The 20,653-nt window shown below is 59.6% G+C and overlaps 11 protein-coding genes across 11 annotated transcripts; 5 read left to right on the top strand and 6 right to left on the bottom strand.

Moving 5' to 3' along the window:
• Positions 1-4: 4 nt before the first annotated feature.
• On the top strand, positions 5-662 carry BXZ73DRAFT_106015 (uncharacterized protein; the record flags this gene model as incomplete). The annotated part of the gene is made up of 3 exons (XM_048016479.1): positions 5-188; positions 266-405; positions 465-662. The coding sequence occupies 3 exons, from the start codon at positions 5-7 to the stop codon at positions 660-662; spliced, it is 522 nt and encodes a 173-aa protein (XP_047873131.1).
• Positions 663-715: 53 nt separating this feature from the next.
• On the top strand, positions 716-1,402 carry BXZ73DRAFT_106014 (uncharacterized protein; the record flags this gene model as incomplete). The annotated part of the gene is made up of 2 exons (XM_048016478.1): positions 716-974; positions 1,035-1,402. The coding sequence occupies 2 exons, from the start codon at positions 716-718 to the stop codon at positions 1,400-1,402; spliced, it is 627 nt and encodes a 208-aa protein (XP_047873130.1).
• A 444-nt stretch (positions 1,403-1,846) lies between these two features.
• On the bottom strand, positions 1,847-3,296 carry BXZ73DRAFT_106013 (uncharacterized protein; the record flags this gene model as incomplete). Its single annotated transcript, XM_048016477.1, has 8 exons — positions 1,847-1,992; positions 2,043-2,100; positions 2,163-2,377; positions 2,461-2,661; positions 2,722-2,856; positions 2,903-3,042; positions 3,095-3,187; positions 3,241-3,296. 8 exons carry the CDS (start codon positions 3,294-3,296, stop codon positions 1,847-1,849), a joined length of 1,044 nt encoding a protein of 347 aa, XP_047873129.1.
• Positions 3,297-3,982: 686 nt separating this feature from the next.
• BXZ73DRAFT_106012 (uncharacterized protein) lies at positions 3,983-5,615 on the bottom strand (the record flags this gene model as incomplete). Its single annotated transcript, XM_048016476.1, has 3 exons — positions 3,983-4,015; positions 4,255-5,249; positions 5,384-5,615. The coding sequence occupies 3 exons, from the start codon at positions 5,613-5,615 to the stop codon at positions 3,983-3,985; spliced, it is 1,260 nt and encodes a 419-aa protein (XP_047873128.1).
• A 1,027-nt stretch (positions 5,616-6,642) lies between these two features.
• Positions 6,643-7,518, bottom strand: BXZ73DRAFT_106011 (carbonic anhydrase; the record flags this gene model as incomplete). The annotated part of the gene is made up of 3 exons (XM_048016475.1): positions 6,643-7,051; positions 7,108-7,202; positions 7,399-7,518. 3 exons carry the CDS (start codon positions 7,516-7,518, stop codon positions 6,643-6,645), a joined length of 624 nt encoding a protein of 207 aa, XP_047873127.1.
• A 1,954-nt stretch (positions 7,519-9,472) lies between these two features.
• BXZ73DRAFT_106010 (uncharacterized protein) lies at positions 9,473-10,445 on the top strand (the record flags this gene model as incomplete). Its single annotated transcript, XM_048016474.1, has 2 exons — positions 9,473-9,727; positions 9,816-10,445. 2 exons carry the CDS (start codon positions 9,473-9,475, stop codon positions 10,443-10,445), a joined length of 885 nt encoding a protein of 294 aa, XP_047873126.1.
• A 1,025-nt stretch (positions 10,446-11,470) lies between these two features.
• Positions 11,471-12,142, top strand: BXZ73DRAFT_106009 (uncharacterized protein; the record flags this gene model as incomplete). Its single annotated transcript, XM_048016473.1, has 2 exons — positions 11,471-11,482; positions 11,528-12,142. The coding sequence occupies 2 exons, from the start codon at positions 11,471-11,473 to the stop codon at positions 12,140-12,142; spliced, it is 627 nt and encodes a 208-aa protein (XP_047873125.1).
• A 551-nt stretch (positions 12,143-12,693) lies between these two features.
• On the top strand, positions 12,694-13,945 carry BXZ73DRAFT_81214 (uncharacterized protein; the record flags this gene model as incomplete). Its single annotated transcript, XM_048023459.1, has 3 exons — positions 12,694-12,948; positions 13,091-13,696; positions 13,901-13,945. The coding sequence occupies 3 exons, from the start codon at positions 12,694-12,696 to the stop codon at positions 13,943-13,945; spliced, it is 906 nt and encodes a 301-aa protein (XP_047873124.1).
• Positions 13,946-14,287: 342 nt separating this feature from the next.
• Positions 14,288-15,272, bottom strand: BXZ73DRAFT_92546 (NAD-P-binding protein; the record flags this gene model as incomplete). The annotated part of the gene is made up of 5 exons (XM_048026392.1): positions 14,288-14,362; positions 14,444-14,755; positions 14,807-14,953; positions 15,009-15,149; positions 15,207-15,272. The coding sequence occupies 5 exons, from the start codon at positions 15,270-15,272 to the stop codon at positions 14,288-14,290; spliced, it is 741 nt and encodes a 246-aa protein (XP_047873123.1).
• A 1,677-nt stretch (positions 15,273-16,949) lies between these two features.
• Positions 16,950-17,701, bottom strand: BXZ73DRAFT_106006 (carbonic anhydrase; the record flags this gene model as incomplete). The annotated part of the gene is made up of 3 exons (XM_048016472.1): positions 16,950-17,355; positions 17,426-17,520; positions 17,585-17,701. 3 exons carry the CDS (start codon positions 17,699-17,701, stop codon positions 16,950-16,952), a joined length of 618 nt encoding a protein of 205 aa, XP_047873122.1.
• A 1,516-nt stretch (positions 17,702-19,217) lies between these two features.
• On the bottom strand, positions 19,218-20,385 carry BXZ73DRAFT_54086 (carbonic anhydrase; the record flags this gene model as incomplete). Its single annotated transcript, XM_048021112.1, has 3 exons — positions 19,218-19,614; positions 19,675-19,769; positions 20,269-20,385. The coding sequence occupies 3 exons, from the start codon at positions 20,383-20,385 to the stop codon at positions 19,218-19,220; spliced, it is 609 nt and encodes a 202-aa protein (XP_047873121.1).
• Between the last annotated feature and the right edge of the window lie 268 nt (positions 20,386-20,653).

The following is a 20,653-nucleotide window of genomic DNA, read 5'->3' as shown; positions in this document are numbered from 1 at the left end:
TGCGATGGCCATTCAGAGGCCAGGCCTCAAGTCGTCGTTCAGCCGCCTAATCGACCGTCACGACCTCGTACCCGCCCTCACTTCCATAGCTGCTCCCCCTACGCCTCGTTTCCCGCCACTGGAGCGCAACTATCCCTCCGAGAAGCATTTCTGGAGCACCATCACGCGCGCGGGCCCCATGTGCGGGAGTGGTTGATGTTTTGTCTCTTCCTCTCTGACGGAGTTCCCATCGATGTTATCCTCCAGCTCGATCACGAACACATAGACAAAAATGGTCTCTTCTCGTTGAAATCCTTCCCCATTCACTCCATCTCCGTCCTCGCCGTCTTTCCCATCACCGAGAAAGATCGTGACCCTCTCAACGACTTCTTCCTGTCGGCGACGTTTCCCGCTTTGACAACACTCGTCCTTGTGTCGGATATCGACCAGTGGCTGTCGCAGCCCACCCTGTCGCATTCGAGCAGCACAATACCCCCGCTCTCACGACGATATCGCTCAACGCACACTGGCAAGTGCCGCGTCCAGCGGTCTTTGCGCGTCTGAAGCACGTCTCGCTCACCGACGAGCTGGAAATTTTACCGACGCCGTTAGGGCTCCTCCGCGCCGCCCCGCTGCTCGGCGGGTTCCGCCTTGGCTGCGGATACTACAAGGATTCGACCTAGATTCGACGCCGGGCCTGTGGTACGCGGGCGCGGGGCTCACAGAGCCGGTCACCATGTCCCACCTCCGCATCCTCGAGTTCACGGAAAACATCGATGACCAGTCGCGCACCGCCTGGGTGCTCGAGCGCCTCCGCTGCCACGCGCGCAGTAGTCCGTCTCGACTGCAAGGGCTGGGACGCCCCGAAATATTCCACTATCTTCCCGACACGCTCGCAGACTCTATCCCCTTCATCCGCTCGCTCGTTGGGCTGCGCGCCGTCGCCGCCAAGTATTCGTTCGGAATCGAAGCCTGGACCGCGGACAGACGCACCGGTTCGCCGTCCGCTGCGACATGAACGACCGCGCTCGGCCCCACCATGCTCTCTTGCCTAGAGCGGTTCGTCGACCGCACACGCCCTCCCGACGGCATCTCCACCCTCGAGCTCGGCGGGACCATCGTCGCGTTGTTCGCGCGACAGGCGCGGTTGGCGGTGCTCCTCCGACGCTTCCCCGGGCTCACGCAGCTGTCGATCGCGAGCACAAACGGGATCCGCGTCGATGGCAGGTGTCCGGTAAAGTTGGCGGAAGCGCTGCGCGGGCGCGGGAAGCCGCTGCCAGAGCTGGTCTTCGTTGGCGAACCCCCGTTTGAGCTAGAGGAGTGGAGGGATAAGATGGAGGCCGCTGGGGTCGGGAGTGTGACGCGAGTGGCGGCCGATGGAGGCTCGGAAGAAGAAGAGGGAAAAGATGAATGTCATTACTAATTATAATAGTACGTGGTGGTGTTCCAATGGCGACATACGAAACACATAGAGAGCTAGAGGAATTCAAAGAAAACTGGACTCGACGGTTGAAATGGGAGCGCTTCTTGGTTCTCATGAAGAGGTCTTGAAGGCATGTAGGACGATGCTGCACGAGATTTTCCAGCCTCATCTGCTGGTCTGTTTACGCACTCGCTCTAAGTCCTAGCGGATGGGCAGAGGCCCGGCGTGTCCCGGGCATACGCGTCGCGGTCTGGACCAATCGCGAGCGATTTAGAAAGGACTCGGGGGAGGTGTCAAACGAGTTCGTCCGATGTCGGGAACTTAGGATCGGAGCGAGTGCGAACAACGATAACGCGGGGGAAGACTAGTATACAACTGAGCGCTCAGCATCATAATACAAGACGGCAATTCATCCAAGCGTCCAATCCTGACAGACAGGGTGTATCAGTGGCAGAAGGCCGTGGACGACGTCGCGTTCGACAGCGGGCGCGACCACCTCCTCTCGTCTACGGCGGTGGCGGTCGTGGCGTTCGACACCGGGCGCGACTTCCGTTGGTCGTCCACGGCGGTAGCCCACGTCGCGCTCGACGCTGGGCGCGACTTTCCCTTCTCGTCGCAGAAGCGCACGGGCCCGTGACACCCTTGAGCTCGTGCCCCTCGACGTCGGGCGCGTAGGCCTGCGGTGGCACCTGCGAGTTCTGCGCTCCGGCGTCAGCGTCGGCGTGCCGTCCCGTGCGGGGGCGGAAGGGGAAACACGCACGCGGTTGCTCGGCGGCATCTGGTGCACGCGCGGGTCCTCGGACGGGCCGTCGTCCTGGAGCGCGTGGCGGGCGATGAGCGAGGTGAGGAGGGAGAAGGTGTAGAGCTTCGAGAGCGTGAAGTTGAAGAAGAGGTGAACGGATTCCAGGACGGTGAGGTAGACGAGCAGGTCCGTCGTCGCCCACACGGAGGTGAGCAACCCGGTCTCGATCGTCACTGTTTCCGACGCCCAGACGGGGAAAGGGGGAGGGGGACCGCGTGAGAGGAGTAGCAGAAGGAGAGGACGGGAGGGGACGCACGGCGGGTGATCTTGTCAATGGTGGTGTCCGTGAACTCCATGCCAGTCCTGCGGCTCCGGAGGTAGTAGACGAGGGTGGCGGTGATCAGCACGTCCGCCACGACGGCCGAGGCGAGCCAGACGATGGCGATCGACTGGAATGAGATGAAGTCCGGGATGTACGGCACGCGTGTGGCCGCGATGGACGTCCCGATGCCGCCCACTGCGGTGACGGTGCCCGGCTCAGCGCTGGCCGCCGGAGGACGAGAGGGCGAGTACGCACGGAGCTGAACGAAGGAGAGCGTACAGATGGCGCCGACTATCCAACGATTTTGGGCGATGACGTGAACGCGCCATGCGTAGAAGCCCTGCACGAGGGAGGCGACGATTCCCGTCACCGCGGGGTTCATATGGCATGCTGGGCGAGTGTGAGCGGTTACACCGGGCGGCCGACTACGACGCACCCCATCCGGTGATCAGAACATCCGCGAAGTCGCCGAAATGTAGGACGATGGGCACATATACGCCGGTGTCGTCGAAGCAAGAGTTGACCGTGTCGAGGATCAGGACGAGGGTGACGAGGATCTTCATCCACTTCGGATCTCTAGAGGTAGATGCGGATTGTCAGCCTGACTCGTTTGCGGAGAGACACGTACCGTTTGAAGGTGGTGAAGTACATGAATGACTGGCTGACGATGATGCCGAAGAAGAATATATCCACCACCACGGCGATGAACAGAGGCCCGAAACTTTAGACAGGTATGTAGCATCTCCACACTGTACAATAGCGAGGGTTACGCACTATGCTGGCACATCAATGGGGGTGTTTGAAGCAGTGCCGGTATCGTCTGAAGACATCGCAGAGAAGGTAGATATGGAGGGTCGTGACCAGGAAAACGGGGAGAGTGGTGCGATGGACAAAGGCAACGAGAGCGAGGTAAGCGTAGCATGAGTCCAGTTTCTCAAACTCTCTGAAGGATCGAGGTTCCGATGTTCAGGGATGCCGACGGACGGGGGAGAGCTGGCTTCCAAGGCTCCACAGTGCGCGCACAGGCGGACAAGGCTTGTTACGGTTCAACGTTTCAACGTTCAGGGGTATGAGCTGTGTGTAGGATCGGGATGACCAATCACGGCAGCAGAAGTGCGCTGGGAGAACTTTCGCCAGCATATGGTGAACGTTGTCGTTGTCGTAGAGCAGGAGGAAGCAGACAGTCAGCGCTGTACCGCGCGGCGTAGCAACCGTCGGAGCAGGGCGCTCAACTCAACAAGCGCACGCAACGAGCGTGTGAACGTCCTCTCGTCTGACGTCATCCCGCTCTTCTCTGGCCAAGCGCGCTCTAGCTCGGCCTGGACACAGCCAATCGCCAGAGCCCCTGTTTGCCTCCGCCTCGATGTCAACACGAGAGAGCCGTGGAGACGTAGCTACTACAAAACGGCGCTGAGCTAGATATATATGATGTCGGATCCAGCAAGTACCGTAGCGGATGACAGAAGCAAGTACTTCATCGTCCAAACGATCGCGAACACCAAGGGATCCAACGAAACTAAAAGAGGGATAGGAAAACAAAGGGGAGAGCCTGGAGAATATGGCGCGAGTGAGATGGATAATCATAACGGCGTGCGCGATCGTGAACGTCTGCATGTTTCGACGCGTGGAGTCAGCTTCCGTGCAAGTCCTCGCAGTCCTTACACCGTCATATCAGGGATCAATGTTCTTCGTACGAGCCTCCGTCGATGACCGCCACTCTCGTCACGCTCTCGACCCCCGCCGCCTCCATCTTCTCCCTCCACATCTCCAGGTCCAGGCGCGGCTCACCAACAAAAACCAGCTCCGCCAGCGGCTCCCCGCGCTCGCGCAGCGCTTCCAACAACTCCGCCAGATGGATATCTCCGCGGTTTGGGCCGTGTTCTGGGCGATCGACAGCCGCGTGAGCTTGGGGAAGCATAGTAGAAGCGCCGCCCACTCTTCCTGCTGCGTGAAAGACGAGCCGGTGATGTCGAGCTCGAGAGTGGAGAGACCGTCGGGACAGCGTGTGCATTCAATGTACTGTCTAAGGCCGCGGAGGAAGGAGGAGGGGCTTATTTCAATATCGTGGTCCTCATTCATGTTTATACCGCAGCTGAAGATGAAGCGGTGCGTCCTGTCCGCGGTCCAGCCTTCGAAGCCGTACGAACAGATATGGGTGAAGATGCGCAGCCCGACGAGCGAGGGGAGGACGGGGATCGAGTCTATGAGCGTGTCCGAAAGATCATCGAATATGTTCGAGGCGTTCCAGCCTGTGTGGTCAAGACGGATAACCTGCGCTTGGGGCAGGCGAAGGAATTGGAGCACCCGGGAGGTCTTCCACTGCCCGTAGGTGTTCTCCGTGAACTCGAGGATGCGGAGATGGGCCATGGTGACCGGCTCTGTGATTTCGGCCCCCGTGCACCACAGGCCGTCCGCCGAATATAGCTCTAGTCCATGGTAGTATGATGCCCATGTGAGGAAGAACTCTTCGAGCTGCGGCGCGGCGCAGAGGAGCCGGAGGACGTGCGTCGGTAAGATTTCAAGCCCCCTGGCAACGAGCGAGACGTGCTTTAGGTGAGCGAAGACCGCTGGACGCGGCACCTGCCAGCCCGCGTCGACAGAGATCGTCGTGAGAGCGGGGGTATTGTGCTGCTCGAATGTGACTGGTAAGTTGTCTTCCGCCTCCTCCCAGCGGTAAGAGCCTGACTCGAGGACGAGTGTCGTCAACGCGGGAAACGTCGTTGATAGGAAGAAGTCGTTGAGAGGATCGCGATGTCTCTGGTCGAGGTAACTGACGGTGAGGACTGGAGATGGAGCACGTGGGGAATGATTGAAATGAGAAGAGACCATATTTCATCTTTGTGTTCGTGATCGAGCTCGAGGGTAATGTCGATGGGAACTCCGTCCGCGCGGACGAGACAAATCATCAACCACTCACGCGCATGGGGTCCACATGCGATGGTGGTGCTCCAGAAATGCTTCTCCGAGGCGATGGTTTCGTTCCAGTGGCGGGAGACGAGGCGTAGGGGCAGCCAACTATGGAAGCCGAGGTCGTCGGAACCGTCGATTAGGCGGCTAAACCCGCTTAACGACAAGCTGCCCGAGTCTGGTCTTTGAATGTTCCACTGTCCCAATATCAGCCTGAAAAGCTCTTGTGGAATTCTGTCCATGGGAGGGGGGGGGCGATGATCTCGAGGTGGATGGTGATAACGGCAGGAGATAAACATGGGAGGCGACGGACTGTTCACTTGACTGAGCGGAGAGATAAGCTCAATCGATCTCCCATGCGCGTATCTATATCATCTCTCCCACCCCATCTCCCTCCACCTGTTACGCGACTACCAGAAACACGGAGTACATTAACTCGTCTAGCGGCGAGCCGCTCGCGCAACGCTTTCTTCAGCGCGCGATGCCGCTTTCCGTCGCTGAGTCCCGGCTCTCGGATATGACCCGGCTCGCGCTCCGTGCATTGAACCCGTTGATGATGCGCGGACGTTCGAAGCTGTTGAAGATCACTCTGTTCACGGCTTGGTAGCGTTTCCTTGATCTTTTGCCGGGTGAAGGCGGTTTGTTTGAAGTTCGGGGTGGACAGCTTGTGGAGAGCAGTCCGCGATAGAGCGCTAATTCTTACGATAAGATAAGATGGCACTAGATCAAATCCGGATAAGTATACAATGTCTCCCGCAGCTTGCATCTGTCCTCTACCTTCCCACCATCCTCCAAACACCTTCAAAGAACACCTGTGGCACGCTGATAGGGCTCTCGCGTTCAGCGGAGCCCTCAGTCACCGCAGCCAGACATGTCACCCACCGCCAGAGCGGAACGCTAGTCCTCAGCTGAATTAGAAGTATCTGTACCATGCCTATGCGTCATAAGTCGCTGAGAGGCATAGCGTCTCGAGCCCGTCTGCTGGCACGACGCCTTAGAAAGGCCTCGGAATGTGCATCTCTAGCGAAGAAGCTGACGACGATTAAACGATTGAATCGAAAGATATAGTCTCTACGTGATACCACTTCCACGAAGAGTCGAAATTACGTCTTATTGTATCTCTCCGCATGTGGGTGTCTGTATCTATCACGCCTCCACATGGACGCGTCCTCTGAGGCTTGTACTCGCATGGGGCCAGACACAATATTTCAATCACAAATGCAGCTCAGATTTGCAAATAGCTCCAGGGATACATGAATAGCATTCGCACTAAAACTCTCTCCCATCCTTCCCGATGGTGTACTCCAAGTCCCGTAGGTGGCCATGCTCGAGCTCATACACCCAACCGTGGATCTTCAACCCCCCCGGCCTCTCGGTGTCCAGCCACGCCTCCTTCACGACATGACTCTGAGCGATCGCGTCAACCTGCGCGCGCACGTTGGCTTCAACGAGCGCAGTGAGGTCCTCATCGAGGTGCTCGCGCACGAGGCCGACGAGCGGCACGAGCCAGCGTTCGAGCGACGTCTCCGGCTCCTTCGGCGGCTTCTCGGCGGCGGCTCTGGCCGCGATGACGCCGCCGCACTGGGTGTGGCCGACGACGATGATGTGCTGCACTTCGACATGCTCGACGGCGTAGGTGAGCAGGGCGTCCGCGTTGTCGTCGTCGAGGTGGAATTGGCTGGGGAAGGAAGCCGTCAGCGGACGCGCGCGTCGGTCGGAAGTGGTGGGGCTCACTTGGCGATGTTCCGGTGCACGAAGATCTCACCCGGCATGGATTCGGTGATGACGGACTCGGGGGCGCGCGAGTCCGCGCATCCAATCCACAGGACCTGATCCGTGTTGGTCAGAATTCGTTATGGACAGAAGCACAGCGGGTCAAAAGAAACATGGCACAGTTTGACGTTCGCAGCGAGCGTGCGGTGCTCGACCAAAAGAGATGGGGTAAACTGGTAGTAAAGGGACGCTTATGGCTGTCGACCGAGAGAAATCCCAGTATCTACTCGGTGAGACGAACGAGGCACTCACTTTGGGGCGCTGCTTCTCAGCTGCCGACCTCTCGAAGAAGCCGGGGTATTCGGCCTCGATTCGTTTGGCCCAATCCCGATTTTTGCCGAGCAATTGCCTAAGAATCATGTCGTCCGACATGTTTGAGAATGGTCGTCAAGAGAAGTAGACAGAGACGTTGGAGAGGTCGGAGGGTGTGTGCTTTGGGAGAGGTCAACGAGAGGATTTATAGGTATACAACACGCCAGGGGCGCATTCCCACATACCTTATTGAGTTAGAGGCTGTAGGCTGGTATACGTTCCATGGGATCCGGAGAGAACAATACCGATGTCCACCGGGACGTCCATCGCTCCATCCCTCATGTCACACCATCCGGCCTATGTCGCTCCAGAGAGTACTATAATTGACCGAGGCGGCGTCATCGTCCTCGGAGAAAAACAAAGCGGACATCCTTCTAGGAAGGAGTGCATCAGACATGGGGCTGACGTACCTCTGTCCCTGGCTAGCTGTGAAGTAAGTACCATTGTGCCGGGCGTCAGAGACTCGCTGGCTCGCCGACTGCAGCGACCATACAGATTGACGCACATATTGTGCTCCCATAAAACGTTTGCGACCATCGGGGTCACTCTGGCCCGTGTTTGAAATAAAGAGAGGATAAGTCAGGGCCGCCCCTGCCTTGCCGCAAGGGAGACCTGCATACGTTGAATGACGGCGACCTGAGAGAGTACTTGCAAGGCACGCGTGCGCGCTCCAAGCTTCACTGCGAAAGGCTTAGTCATCGAGACGACCTCGTGACCGGAATTTCGTCCCTGTGATATGCTGCTCCCGACGTCTGTTTCGAACTCTGTTGTCCTCTTTGAAGTTTGAACATTCTCTTGGGCCGGGCCCTGTCTTTGCGCGTCTCTTGTGTGGTTCTCGGCGACGTCTCGAACGTGTCGTCGGACACTGCGGGGAAGAAAGTCTACAGCTGCCGTCCATGATCGGAGTCCCACTTCGCCGGTGCCAACTATCTCATCTCGACCTAGCCAGGTCTGGTTTTACTCGCCGTGCACGGCTCACTCGACTTCGAAGGAACAGGTGCTGGGGAGTTTGGTACGCGTCCCTTGAAATCTTCGTCTCGTTATCCATCAAACACGAGAAGTGCGCGCCCGCGATGCCATCGGAAAAGTCGGTACACTGCACTCGGCCACTATGTCAGCCCTTCCTCGCCGGTTCCCTTCGCCGGCTGGTCTGCCCCAGGCCCACATCTTTCAGTGCGTACCTTTGCGTCTTTCATTCTTCTGTCTCCGCCATAAAGCCCTCGACCACGCTCTCTTCGCATTGCTGAACCCGCTCCGCCGTCGCCCTTATCCACCAACCATGGGCTCTGCTCCCCTCGCTGTCGACGACAAGCGCCCCCCTTCGCAGGTGAGCCGAGTCTCCTCGCCCATGTCCTTACCCGTGCCTGAGCACCATCGAGGTGCCTGTATGACGGCGCGCCCAGGCCCCCGGTGTCGTGCCAACCCCCCGTTATGTGCCGATCCTGGCTGACACCCGCTCGCGTGCCCCCAGGCTTTCTTTACCCCGCAAGAGCACTGGATCGGGCTCCTCGCTGAACCTGCGCGCACCAACCGTCCCGCCAGCAGCGGCGTCGCGCCGGTGGTAGAGGAGAGCACCGCGGGATGCAGTCCCGAAAAGTCGTCGGATGGAAGGGAGATGAGACGCATGGAGGATCTTCCGTGTGTTATCATGTAGAGCTTGCCAGTGCACCATAATTACTGGTCCTCGGTCCCGCAACCACCATAGCAGCTCCGACGAGCATACTATCCCCCGAGTATCTCCGAGTATGAATTCGCCAACACATCTGCTGTCTCCCGTCGTGAACGCAGGCCAAGATCATCCCGGATGCTGTGTTGTCCTGCGGTAAGCCTGCGGCATTGGAATTTGGTCCATGCACACGCGCCACGCGATCACGTGCTCTACCGCAGCACGTGTTATATATCGCGACCCCGTCTTCGGGCCCCTTTCTCTACGGCTCTGTCCCCTTTCCCCATCCATAACTGGAACTCGTCTTCCTCTTCTCACGCCCCGGTATCAACTTCAGCACCCTCAATTATGCCAGAATGCTATCCCTGTGACCGCTGGTTCAACAGCGAACAAGCCTTGGAGCAGCACCTCGAGAACTCCAGCGCCCACAATTATTGCTCTTCATGCGAGAGGGACTTCGCCTCTTCGGGGGCTCTCGAGCAGCACTACAGCCAAAGCAAGCGCCACGCGTACTGCCGGGAATGCGAGGAGCACTTCGGCGACTTTGAGGACCTCTACGAGCACTACGCGGACGAGCACATCTGGTGCGAGAGCTGCCACAAGGTACGTCCCGTCCTCCTTCCCCCCGCACACCCCCTTCCCTTCTCCTTACATTGCGGGCCACCACGCTCACACCCTCTCCCTGGTCCAGCTCTTCGCGTGCGAGGTCGGCCTCCACGAACACCGCCGCCAAGTTCACGCGGACCGCTACTGCCCCTCGTGCGAGCGCATGTTCCAGCAACCGAGCAACCTCCACTCGCACCTCCGCTCCTCCGTCCACCAGTCGGCCGACATCGCGTGCCCGATGCGCGGCTGCTCCAAGTCCTTTATCTCCCGCGCCGCGCTCGTCATCCACCTCGAGTCCGGCGGGTGCGCGTCGGGCATCGACCGCCGGCTGGTGGACAAGATCGCGCACAAGCTCGACAGGCACGGGACGATCACCGACCCCGCGCGGATGCTCGAGTACGGGCAGGGAGGGGTGGAGGTGACGGACCAGTGGGCGACGGCGCACGCGTGGAACGGGGACGCGTTCGAGTGCTACCTGTGCGCGCGCGAGTTCCAGACGCTCGACTCGCTCAACCAGCACTTGCGGAGCCCGGCGCACGCGAAGGACAAGTACCGGTGCCCGACGATGTGGAAGGGGTGCGAGGGGCAGTTCAAGACGCTCAGCGGGTTCCTCCAGCACATCGAGAGCGAGGCGTGCGGGGCGTGGAGGTTCAAGGGGAACATGGACCGGATGATCGACGGGTTGTCGTCGAAGATGAAGCGGATTACGGTCTGATGAGTGGGGGCGGGAGGTGAGTTATTCGGTGACGCGTCACGGGCTGCACAATGCTGACATGTTTGCATGTGCAGAAGGTCGGGCAAGTCGCAGTCGTCACTTCTCTATTCTGTATTTTTACTCCCACCGCCCATACCCCCACGTCGAGTATCGACCCTCTCAGCGGTGGTTGCTTTCATCTCTTGTATATCGCCACCTTGGATACCCCTCAACTCATAGCTGTTTTTCGTCAATTCAACCTTGCTTTAAACCAGTTGGAGCGATGACGTAGTGTTGAATGTCTAGAGTCTTTCAAATAGGTACCCAAGAGCGATTTCAGGGAGTCGAAAGTATCCTTCGTGCAGACCATGTGTTGCCGCGGAGGGGACGAGCGGTAAGATCTCCGTCAGGGACGAGATCTGCGTCACGGGGAGAGCCGGGTGTCCGGCAATGTGGGCCGCTGCCTGATATGTTATGACGTCATGGAGACCCTCGGGTGTGTCTCAAACGATGAGCATACGTTCGCTCATGAGCATACGTTCGCTTATGTGCATGAGCTACCGCTATGGCTTTTCGAAGCTGTCTTCATATGCGCCATTCTCAACTAGAAGCTCAGCTGACCTCAGGTCCAGAAGCTTCTAGACATCTCGCGCAGGTCCGAGTCTAAAGGCAGTGCCTGGGGCACACGTACGGCCACGTGAGATCGCGTGGCCCTCGCCATAAAGAGCTGCGGGGGCGATCCGGGCATCTTCCCCTTCGCCCCCATTCCCTTCTGTAATCCTTACTCGACATCCACGAACATCCTTTTCAGCTACTGTGAGTCTTCTGCTTACGGTGACTTAACGCCTCTTCTCACGCTGCCTTGCAGAGCTGTCAGAACCTTTGTAATGGGCGGCGGCGGTCGCCGTTGCCGTCGGGCTACCGCTCGCAAGCAGCGCTCGTACTGTTCGTCCTGTGGGATTTTCTTTGGAAACCCCTTGGCCTTGAGAAGCCATCTTACCGGTGAGCACGGATGCCCCATATGCGTTTCCGCTTCCCCTTCAACTATGCGTGTATCTGTGCGTATCCCTCTTTGCGAGTTGTTTCTGACTTCGCTCCTCCAGCTCATATCGCCTCGTAACCCCGATATCCTCCATAACCATCTCGTTGACGTTCACCCCGCTCTCTACTGCCCATCCCCGAACTGCAAACGTCTCTTCGACTCCTCCAGCAACTTCAACGCCCACCGCAGGTCTCGCACCCACCGGCCTGCTAACGTTCCTTGCCCGATGGTGGCGTGTCATTCTTGCTTCGTTGACTGCTCCGGCGTCACTGTCCACCTCGAGCTCAGCGAGCGCCACGGACACACTGATCGACACACGCTCAATCGCCTCCTCTTCGCACTCGACCGCCTTGGGGTCGCTACCTCGGTGACGACCCCGTCGAGAGGAGAAGAGGCAGACGTGGTGTCGGTTGGGAACGGGTACGAATGCTCCCTGTGTCGGCACAAGTTCTCTACCTACCTCTCCGCCGTCATCCACGTGCACGTGGAGGACGCGTCGCACACGGAGTTCTTGTACCAATGTCCATCGCCTCGCGGGTGCGGGAAGAAGTTCCAGAAGTTCAGCGGGCTGGTCGGGCACGTCGAGAGCTTTGCGTGCGCCTTCTCGGACTTCAAGCCCGAATTGGTGGAGATGATCGAGAAGGTTCCGTCGACCTTGCGGCGCACGTCGCTTTGAGTGAGGGTCTCGGTGAGCGTTTCAACATCTATTAGTGCCGTCGAAGTGGTGACAACACTGCGAATGCAGGTCGAAGGATCTGCGGCGTCGCGGACGTGCACTCGATTGGACACTGTTCAAATTTTGGTCAGTTCCGTCTCTATAAACCGCGCAAAGCCCTTATTCCATTCATACCTTCGACGTTGCGGTGGACGATTGGTGCTTCCTTTCCTCTCCCTCTCGATAGAAGCGTGAATCATCCACACGTTTATCTTTGTAAATACACATTTCAAGTCCACACGGATACAAATACCATGAGTCGCTTTTTAACTTGTACCATCGTGGGGCGAGCAGGGGACTCAGGATACTGAGTCGGTGATCGCGGCCCGGTCGAGCAACGATCACGTGGTATCTGGGACGCGGGGCGTTTCTCCGCTCGCGGTCGCGACGGTCATCGGCACTCTTGACTCTGGACCACCTCCATCTCCAACTCTACGAGGATCCAACCACCCCTGAAGGTCCGACAAAACCTGCTCCTCTTAGCATCGTCAATCACTCTTGCGCGAATCAATATGCCCGAATGCATCCGATGCGACTTCTGGTTTTACTACGAATGGCAACTACAGGACCACCTCGAGACCTCTCCCGCGCACAACATCTGCTTGCAATGCAATGTCGACTTCGCATCCGATTGGGCTCTCGTCCAGCACTTTGTGCAGAGCCCGCACCACCACTACTGTCAGCGCTGCGACAAGCACTTCAACACCCTCCCGGATCTTTACGACCATTACGACGACGAGCACTCCTGGTGCGACCTGTGTATCAAGGTACGCTCCCACTTGCCTCACTATATGCGCGTCCATTTTCCTCGTCATATCATCGTGCGCCCTATTTGCATGACTATATGCGCCCCGTATGCGCTCCGTGCCCCTATCCAGTCGGTCCTGACTCTCCCTTGTTTCCCTTCAGATTTTCAAGAACAGCGATGGTCTGCACGAGCATCGGCGCCAGAGCCACCCCGACCTCTACTGCGTCTCTTGCAGGCGCATGTTCGGCCACCCGAGCAACCTCCAGTCCCACCTCCGCTCCTCCCTCCACCAGGGGCATGAGGTCCCCTGCCCGCTCCGCGGCTGCGGCCGGTCCTTCGTCTCCCGCTCCGGGCTCATCGTCCACCTCGAGTCCGGGGCGTGCGCGTCCGGCATGGACCGTCGCCAGCTCGACGAGCTCATCGGGCGGCTCGACAGGAACGGGATCATCACCGACCCCGCGCGGATGATCGCCGGCCCGGCCGCGGTCGAGGTCACGGAGGAGTGGGCGACGGAGCGCGCGTGGAACGGGCACGCGTACCAGTGCTACGTCTGCGCGCGGCAGTACCGCACGCTGCCCGCGCTGAACCAGCACCTGCGGAGCCCGGCGCACGCGACGGCCAAGTACCGGTGCCCGGCGGCGTACAGGGGGTGCGACGAGCGGTTCAAGACGCTGAGCGCGTTCGTCGCGCACGTGGAGAGCGAGGCGTGTGGGGCGTCGCGGTTCAAGCGCGACATCGAGATCATGATCGATGGGATGTCGTCGAACGTGAGGCGGATTACGATGGGATAGAGCAGAGAAGAGGTGAGTGTTGGTCTCTGGTGTTAGGTTGGCGCTGCTGCTGACGCACTCGATACAGAAAGGAAGGCAGTGACTCTCAGTGTACGATAACTAAGAATGATCAACGAGTGAGCTTCAGCTGTGGTCGCTTTCCCTTTTTTTTAAGTGCTGACTATATGCGCCTTTGCACAGTTCGTCATCCCCGCGCTAAAAGCTCTCCGTCAGCAGTTGTTGTAACGATACTTTATAAATCGCCCAATAATCGAATCATAATGTCTGCCTAATCTACGCACGCGAAGGCGGGACACGTCCTCGCCGCCCACCAGCACCATTTGCGCTTCTTTTTCAGGGCGGCCATTTGTTCAGACGGACATGCCTCGCAGCGCACACACTCCGCCGTGCCTTGTCCAGGTTGATGCAGCCCGCGCTACTATGGCATGTGCCGCGGTGTGCGCCGGCGTCCTGGTTCAAGGTGGCCAGCGTGCAAGAGAGGCACACGGGATACTCGAGTGAGTCCGCTCATGTATCATTCAAGTGGTCACGAAATACGCGTACGCTCTCTGCGTGGACAGATTCTGATCACCGAATGGAAATGATCTGCCCGTTCTTCTCCGGCGTCATCCCCTCGATGTCCGCCAACATCGCCTCCACCGCCTGCGTCGGCGTCCGCAACGTCATCGTGAGGCCCTGGGCTTTGAAACCCGCGACGGCCGCGTCGAGGCGGGCGCGGTGCACCTTGGCGAGCGCCGCGCCCTCCGCGTCGAGCCCGCCCTTGGTGCCGGAGGTGTCGACGAGCCCCGGGGTGAGCACGGCGAGGGTGAAGCACTCGGGCGCGAGGAGGACGGACCACTTGAGGGCGGCCATGACCTGGACGGACTTGGAGAGGTGGTAGGAGGGCATGGCGGCGATCTTCATGTCGCGGATGACGTCATACTTGCCGCCCTCGGTGCTGATCACCGCGATCTTCTTCGCGCCCGTGGGGGACGCGCGGAGGAGGGGGAGGAAGGCGTGGATGGAGTGGATCGTGCCGAGGCCGTTGATCTGGAACTGCGGGGAGCGGTCAGCGGGAGGTTGCGGGGAGAGGGGGGAAGTGCGTACGGCGTGGGTGAGGTCGGCGTCGAACTCGGTCATGTCGGGGATGTTGAGGAAGTCGGTGAAGCTGACGGGGGGAGAGGGGCGCATGGCGTTGTGGATGAGGCAGTCGAGGCCTCCACCGGTCTTTTCGGCGACTTCTTTCGCGGCACGCTGGGCAAGAACGCGTCAGCGAATGGTCGAGGAGACGTAGTAAGGGTAGACATGCCTGGCAAGACGAGTAGTCGCCGATGTCACCTTCGATAACATGGACGTTGCTGAAGCCGTGCTTCTTGATCGCTTCCTGGAGATGTACTGAGATCGCGCCGTTGCGGACGACGGCGAACACGGAGTTCGTGGGCTTAGATGCCTGGAGACACGACACGGCGTCACTACCAAGCAAGACACGACGGGACGCTCGACGTACGAGTTGGACAACGAATTCGAGGCCAATGCCGCGAGAGGCACCAATAATCGCGTATGAAGAGACCATTGTCGAATTTTGTGGCTGCGAGATGTGGCCTACGAGAACAGGAGGAAGAGGAGGATGAGGTGGGTGTCACCCGTCCCCGCTATACTTATACCTCGACCGCAGTGCGCTGGGATCCACCTCCTGGTCCGCCGGCAAGGTTTGTATGCAGATCGCCTCTGAATTATTTTGCGCGCTATGGACGTCGTTGTAGCTTTGTGCTTGCGGGACGATTGGCGGAGTGAAGACGCGCGACGGACTCGGGAAGCCCGGTCGGAGATCGTCCCCACCCCGACTCCGGGCGCTTGTTGTGCCTAGATCTCTCCGGTTCCTTATCTTATCTGGTTCACGACGTGGCAAACGCGCAAGTCTCGTCCATCACATTCGCGTCTTGCTCTGCCTTCAACTTGTTCGTGACTCTCTCTCCAGCGTCTTCACGAAGACATGTGTCACGGTGGTGCTCATCGAGGCTCGACCGTTGTCGAGTTGACTTAAGAGTGAATGAGCGTTGTTCACTGTGCACTGACTCATGGCACGTGCGCCCGGAGCCTGGCAGCGGAGACATGATCGCAGCCTTAAGCTTCGAAAGGCGGTGTAGTCGTCCGGTTCGCCTGAGGAGAACCTAGATAACGCACGACTGGTTTCACCACTCATCTCGCATGCTTGGCTCAGGGACATCTTCTTTTCCATTCCATCTCGAGTTCTCGTCAACTAACGTGCAAGAGACTACTGTTGTTGACCACGCCACAAAAGAACTCTTGTTTACTATCGAAACGAGGGACTCGTCCGGACTCCCCCAACGATGGTCCACTACCGAAATTGCGAACCCGAAGAAGGAGGTTGTCGCCATCTGGGCTAGAAACTACGATGAAGAGGTTGACTACTTGACCGTACGGGAGAGATCTGCAACCCCTCCGAGATGGACAGTGTAAGTGCAGCTCCGCGACGATCCGACCTACGATGTCAGAGTGTCATCTAGCAACAACTTATTCTGCAACTTCCAGATCATTTCCTCTTGACGGCCCCGACGGCATATCGTACACATGGAAAGTTCGCGCCAGCTCCTCGTCATTATTGAAGGTTATTTCACGATTATCTCTCCACTGCGCATCGCTCACGACCGCTACAGCTCGTCCAGACCGAGGCTGCTAAAACTGTCGCCAAAGCATGCCGGGATAAGAGCGGACCCTTGGTGATCGGATACCAACCCTCCGTTGTCCCAATCTTGGACTTCGTCGTCGCCACGTTCGTCATGAGCGAATACCGCCGGCTGCGCATAACGCGGCCTCGGATGCCAAATCGGGCGACAAGACCCGGTCGGGTCAAAACAACCACCCAGGGATATGTTGATACTACTGTGGCAGGAGCGCTTCCTGTGACGGGATGGGACGGAGGCGGACATCATGGACACCATGACTTTGGAGGGCATGGAGGCGGCCATCACGGAGGCGGCTTTGGAGGAGACGGCGGTGGCGGCGGTGGGTTCAGTGGGGACGGCGGTGGAGGCGGAGGCGGAGGCATATGTTGATCTGACACGCATCATATACACAGGAATATCGAAATGTCAATATCCCCAGCTCGCATTCCGCTGGATGAACCAGCCTACACAGCACATACGTATCTTCGGAGCCACAAGAATTTGCGTAATCGTACACATCAACCTCGCGCGGAGACGGCCTCCATCATCCTCATCCACCCCGCTCACAGCCGCCCCTGCTTCCCAAAGCCGTAGTCCAAGTCGCGCAGCCGGCCTGTCTCGAGCTCGTACACCCACCCGTGCACCTCCAGCCCCTTCGGCTCGTCCTTCGCCCACGCCTCCGTCACGACGTCGCTCTTCACGACCTCGTCCACCTGCGCGCGCACGTTTGCCTCGACGAGCGCGGTGAGGTCCCCGCCCGGGTGCGCGCGCGCGAGCGCGACGAGCGGCGCGAGCCAGCGGTCCAGCGGGGTCTCTGGGGGCGCGGGGGGCTCGTGGCCCGCGGCGTCCTGCGCGGCCTTGACGCCGCCGCAGCCGGTGTGGCCGACGACGAGGATGTGCTCGACGGCGACGTGCTCGACGGCGTAGGCGAGCGCCGAGACCGCGTTGTCGTCCGCGGGGTGGAACTGGCTGCGGCGGGGGAGAGCGCGAGGGTCAGCGTGGAAGCGGACGAGCGGGGGGGCGGGAGAGCGGGGCCCACTTGGCGATGTTGCGGTGCACGAAGATGTCGCCGGGGAGCGAGGCGGTCACGACGGACTGGGGGACGCGTGAGTCGGCGCAGCCGATCCAGAGCACCTGGCGGTGTGTCGACGAGAACGGTGAGGGATGGCTGCGTTCGATCCGAGAGCTAGTAGCGCACCTTCGGGGTCTGGTTCTTCGCGAGGTCTTTGAAGAAGTGGGGGTGCTTGGCGGTGATCTCCTTCGCCCAGAGCTCGTTGTGGACGAGGAGACGTGCGAGAACGTAGTCGTGCGACATGACGTCTTGGAGTGGGTGGGAGTAGCTGGGGAGGGCGTGCGGCGAATCGAGTGGGAAGGAACGTATGCAGCGTTGTCCCGTTTGTGAGGGTATTTATGGGGGCTGGCATCGAGTCTGAAGCTTGAAGACCCTCCCAAACGCGGATCCTGTCAAGCAGGCCTCTCAAGTGGAAGAAAGTCCACAATTAGTGTGGTCTCAGAACGAAATCGAACCACTGTTTCGCGCTGTCGAGTGGATGGTATGAGTCTGATAACCCCGTCCACGAGGAGACATTAAACTTACCCCTTCATTCATGGCCACATTCAGAAGACATGAGTCCAGAACAAACCAGTGGCGTGATCTTGGAGCACCTACGTGCGTTCTGCACTTGAGTTCTGGCAAAGACCACTACAAGAGACGAGCTACGGCACGACATCAGCGGCCAACAGACGAGAACGTATCAAAGCAAGAAAACACACACGGAGCATGCTAATCCAACCACCCGCATTCGTTGTTGGTCATGGTCATGGGACCCCGTTGAGAGGAGCGAGGGATGTCACCTACCGGCATCCATTGTGGTCTTCGTCGCTCTGACGTACATCTTTGTCATGTCCGGTGCTGAGAAGCAGCTCTTGAAAGTTCGGGCATTAAAACGACGTCCGAAACGGGACTTGTTTGTGCGTGGACCCTGCTGGGGTCGCCGGTATGGCGCGCGACGCAGACGCTGCCGCAGTTAATGTGGTGTTGGCCGACGACGGTGGCACACGTGGCCTGGGGAGCGGGGGGCCGGTCGGGCCTCGTTATCGCAGCATTGTACGTGCCGAGAGATGGGAGCGTGTGCCGAAGGGTTTGCCGGAGGCGTGGTCGTACGGGACAGTGGCAAAGCATATACGAATCTCTTGCCGCGCGCCCAGAGCGGTGCTCGGGTTTGTTGGAGGAGGCCGTGGTGTGAGTGCGCGGAGGAGGTCCGAGACGTACTCTGTGGGACTCCGCAGAGGCAGACCCAGGAAAGTCATGCTGCTGTACGATGTCGAAGTGCTTCTCCAAGCCTGAGCTGTCGGAGGTGTGGATAGAGGCGGCTTGAGACGCCTCCCGGTGATGCACGCCAATATTTGCGTGATAAATCCTGTCGGCCGTCCACCCGCAAGCTGGCAAACTTGGACCCGGGGGGACGTGGGACGGCCTAAAAGCACAGGCGATAGAACACCTGCTAGGTATGAATCTCGTAACGGTGTATCGTTAGTTGCGCGTATCCAAAGGAATGTCTCGCAAAAGCACCGCAGACCGGTGGACTCGCGGTTGCGCCCCGTGGTTCCAGATACTCGCTGGCACGGACAGCTGTTTCAACGACAGAACAGGCGACGACTTGCACTGCGTTCACATGAGACAAGCTTTTAGCATAGGCCAGACCGCTCAAACGCCACGCCACGCTCACCCGTCCCCAGACGAAAATGCAGTTACAAGGCATCAAGCCCGAGCATCCGATTCCGGTCCGTCCGTATCCTACAAGCATGGTATAACAGCGCTCACCCGCTCATCACATCTGGCCCTCCTTCCCGAAGCTGCACCCCACGTCGCGCAGGCGTCCCGCCTCGAGCTCGTACACCCACCCGTGCACCTGCACGTCCTTCCCCTTGGCCCACGCGTTGACCACGATCGGGCACTCGGCCAGCTTCGCCACCTGCGCCCGCACGTTCTCCTCGACGAGCGTGGTCAGGTCCGCGTCCGGGTTGGCGCGCGCGAGGGCGACGAGCGGCGCGAGCCAGCGCATCAGCGGCGAGTCCGTGGCGGCGGGCGGTGCGGCGGCCATCTGGGCGCACGCGGCGGCCCCACCGCAGTTGGTGTGGCCGACGAGGACGACGTGCTGGACGCCGACGTGTTCGATGGCGTAGGTGAGCACGGAGAGCGCGCTGTCGTCGTCGGGGTGGAACTGGCTGCGGGCGGAGCGGGGGAGGTGGGTGTATGCGCATATACAAGGGGGGAAGAGAACGTACTTGGCGATGTTCCGGTGGACGAAGATGTCCCCAGGCTTGGAGGCGGTGACTACGGACTCGGGAACACGGGAGTCGGAGCAGCCGATCCAGAGCACCTGTGGGAGGGGCAGGGTTGGATGTCAGCGTGAAATGCTCTCGACACGACTCGTCCGACAATCGGAAAAGGCGCGGAGCGGACGATAAGGAGGCGTCGCAGGAATACCGCTGGAGCCCGTCTGCACGTCACTGCCAGGCGTTCCCGCCTCGTTTTCAAATCTGTACAGCCGAGACCGATGGCTATATGCGCACTATCCACCCGTTTTCCGGCATCCGCGCAGCATCGAGACCGACAGGAAGAGGTTCGAGAGCAGCGAGAGCAGACGAGACGAGCCCACGTCGATTCGGCCGAACCGGCCGCAGCGCCGTCGTAATCTGCAAAAGCGAACGGGTCGCGGTGGTGACGAGGGCACATCGGCTGCACATTGCGCATCGGGGGCAGAACGCGACGCCCGAGTGCGGAAACTGGACTCGGAAGCACCGTGCTGGCACGGGGTGGGGAGGGGCTCGCGCTGACCTGGCACGGGGCCGGGGGAGGAGACGGATTGAGAAGCTCACCTTGGGGGACTGGGTGGGCGCGGTGGAGGGAAAGAAGCTGGGGTCGGCGTGGGCGACGTCCTGGGCCCACTGGGCGTTGTTGGAGAGCAGGCGGGCGAGGACGTAGTCTTGGGTCATGGTGGGATCGTGGAGAGGGCGTGGTAGAGACGGTGGGCGGCGAGAGAAGGCGGCGAGAGCGGGTGCGGGACTAGCGGAGGGGTATTTATGGCAAACGCGGGTGGCGGGGAGAACGAAGGGCTGGGGAATCGGGGACCTACCAGAGGGCGTCCGTGGGGAGGAGGAGAGAGCCAATCGACGGAGGCATGGCTGGCCAGGGCGGAGTCTGATGGGCTCCCGCGGCCACGGTCCTGATGGTGCCCGGTGTCGCCTGTCCCCCGCCACGCTC

This window comes from Epithele typhae, assembly GCF_022376455.1.
Source record: "Epithele typhae strain CBS 203.58 chromosome Unknown BXZ73scaffold_75, whole genome shotgun sequence".
Taxonomy (NCBI): Eukaryota; Fungi; Basidiomycota; class Agaricomycetes; order Polyporales; family Epitheliaceae; genus Epithele; species Epithele typhae.
Note: the sequence above shows the minus strand (reverse complement) of the source record. Positions and strands in the feature narration are given on the sequence as shown.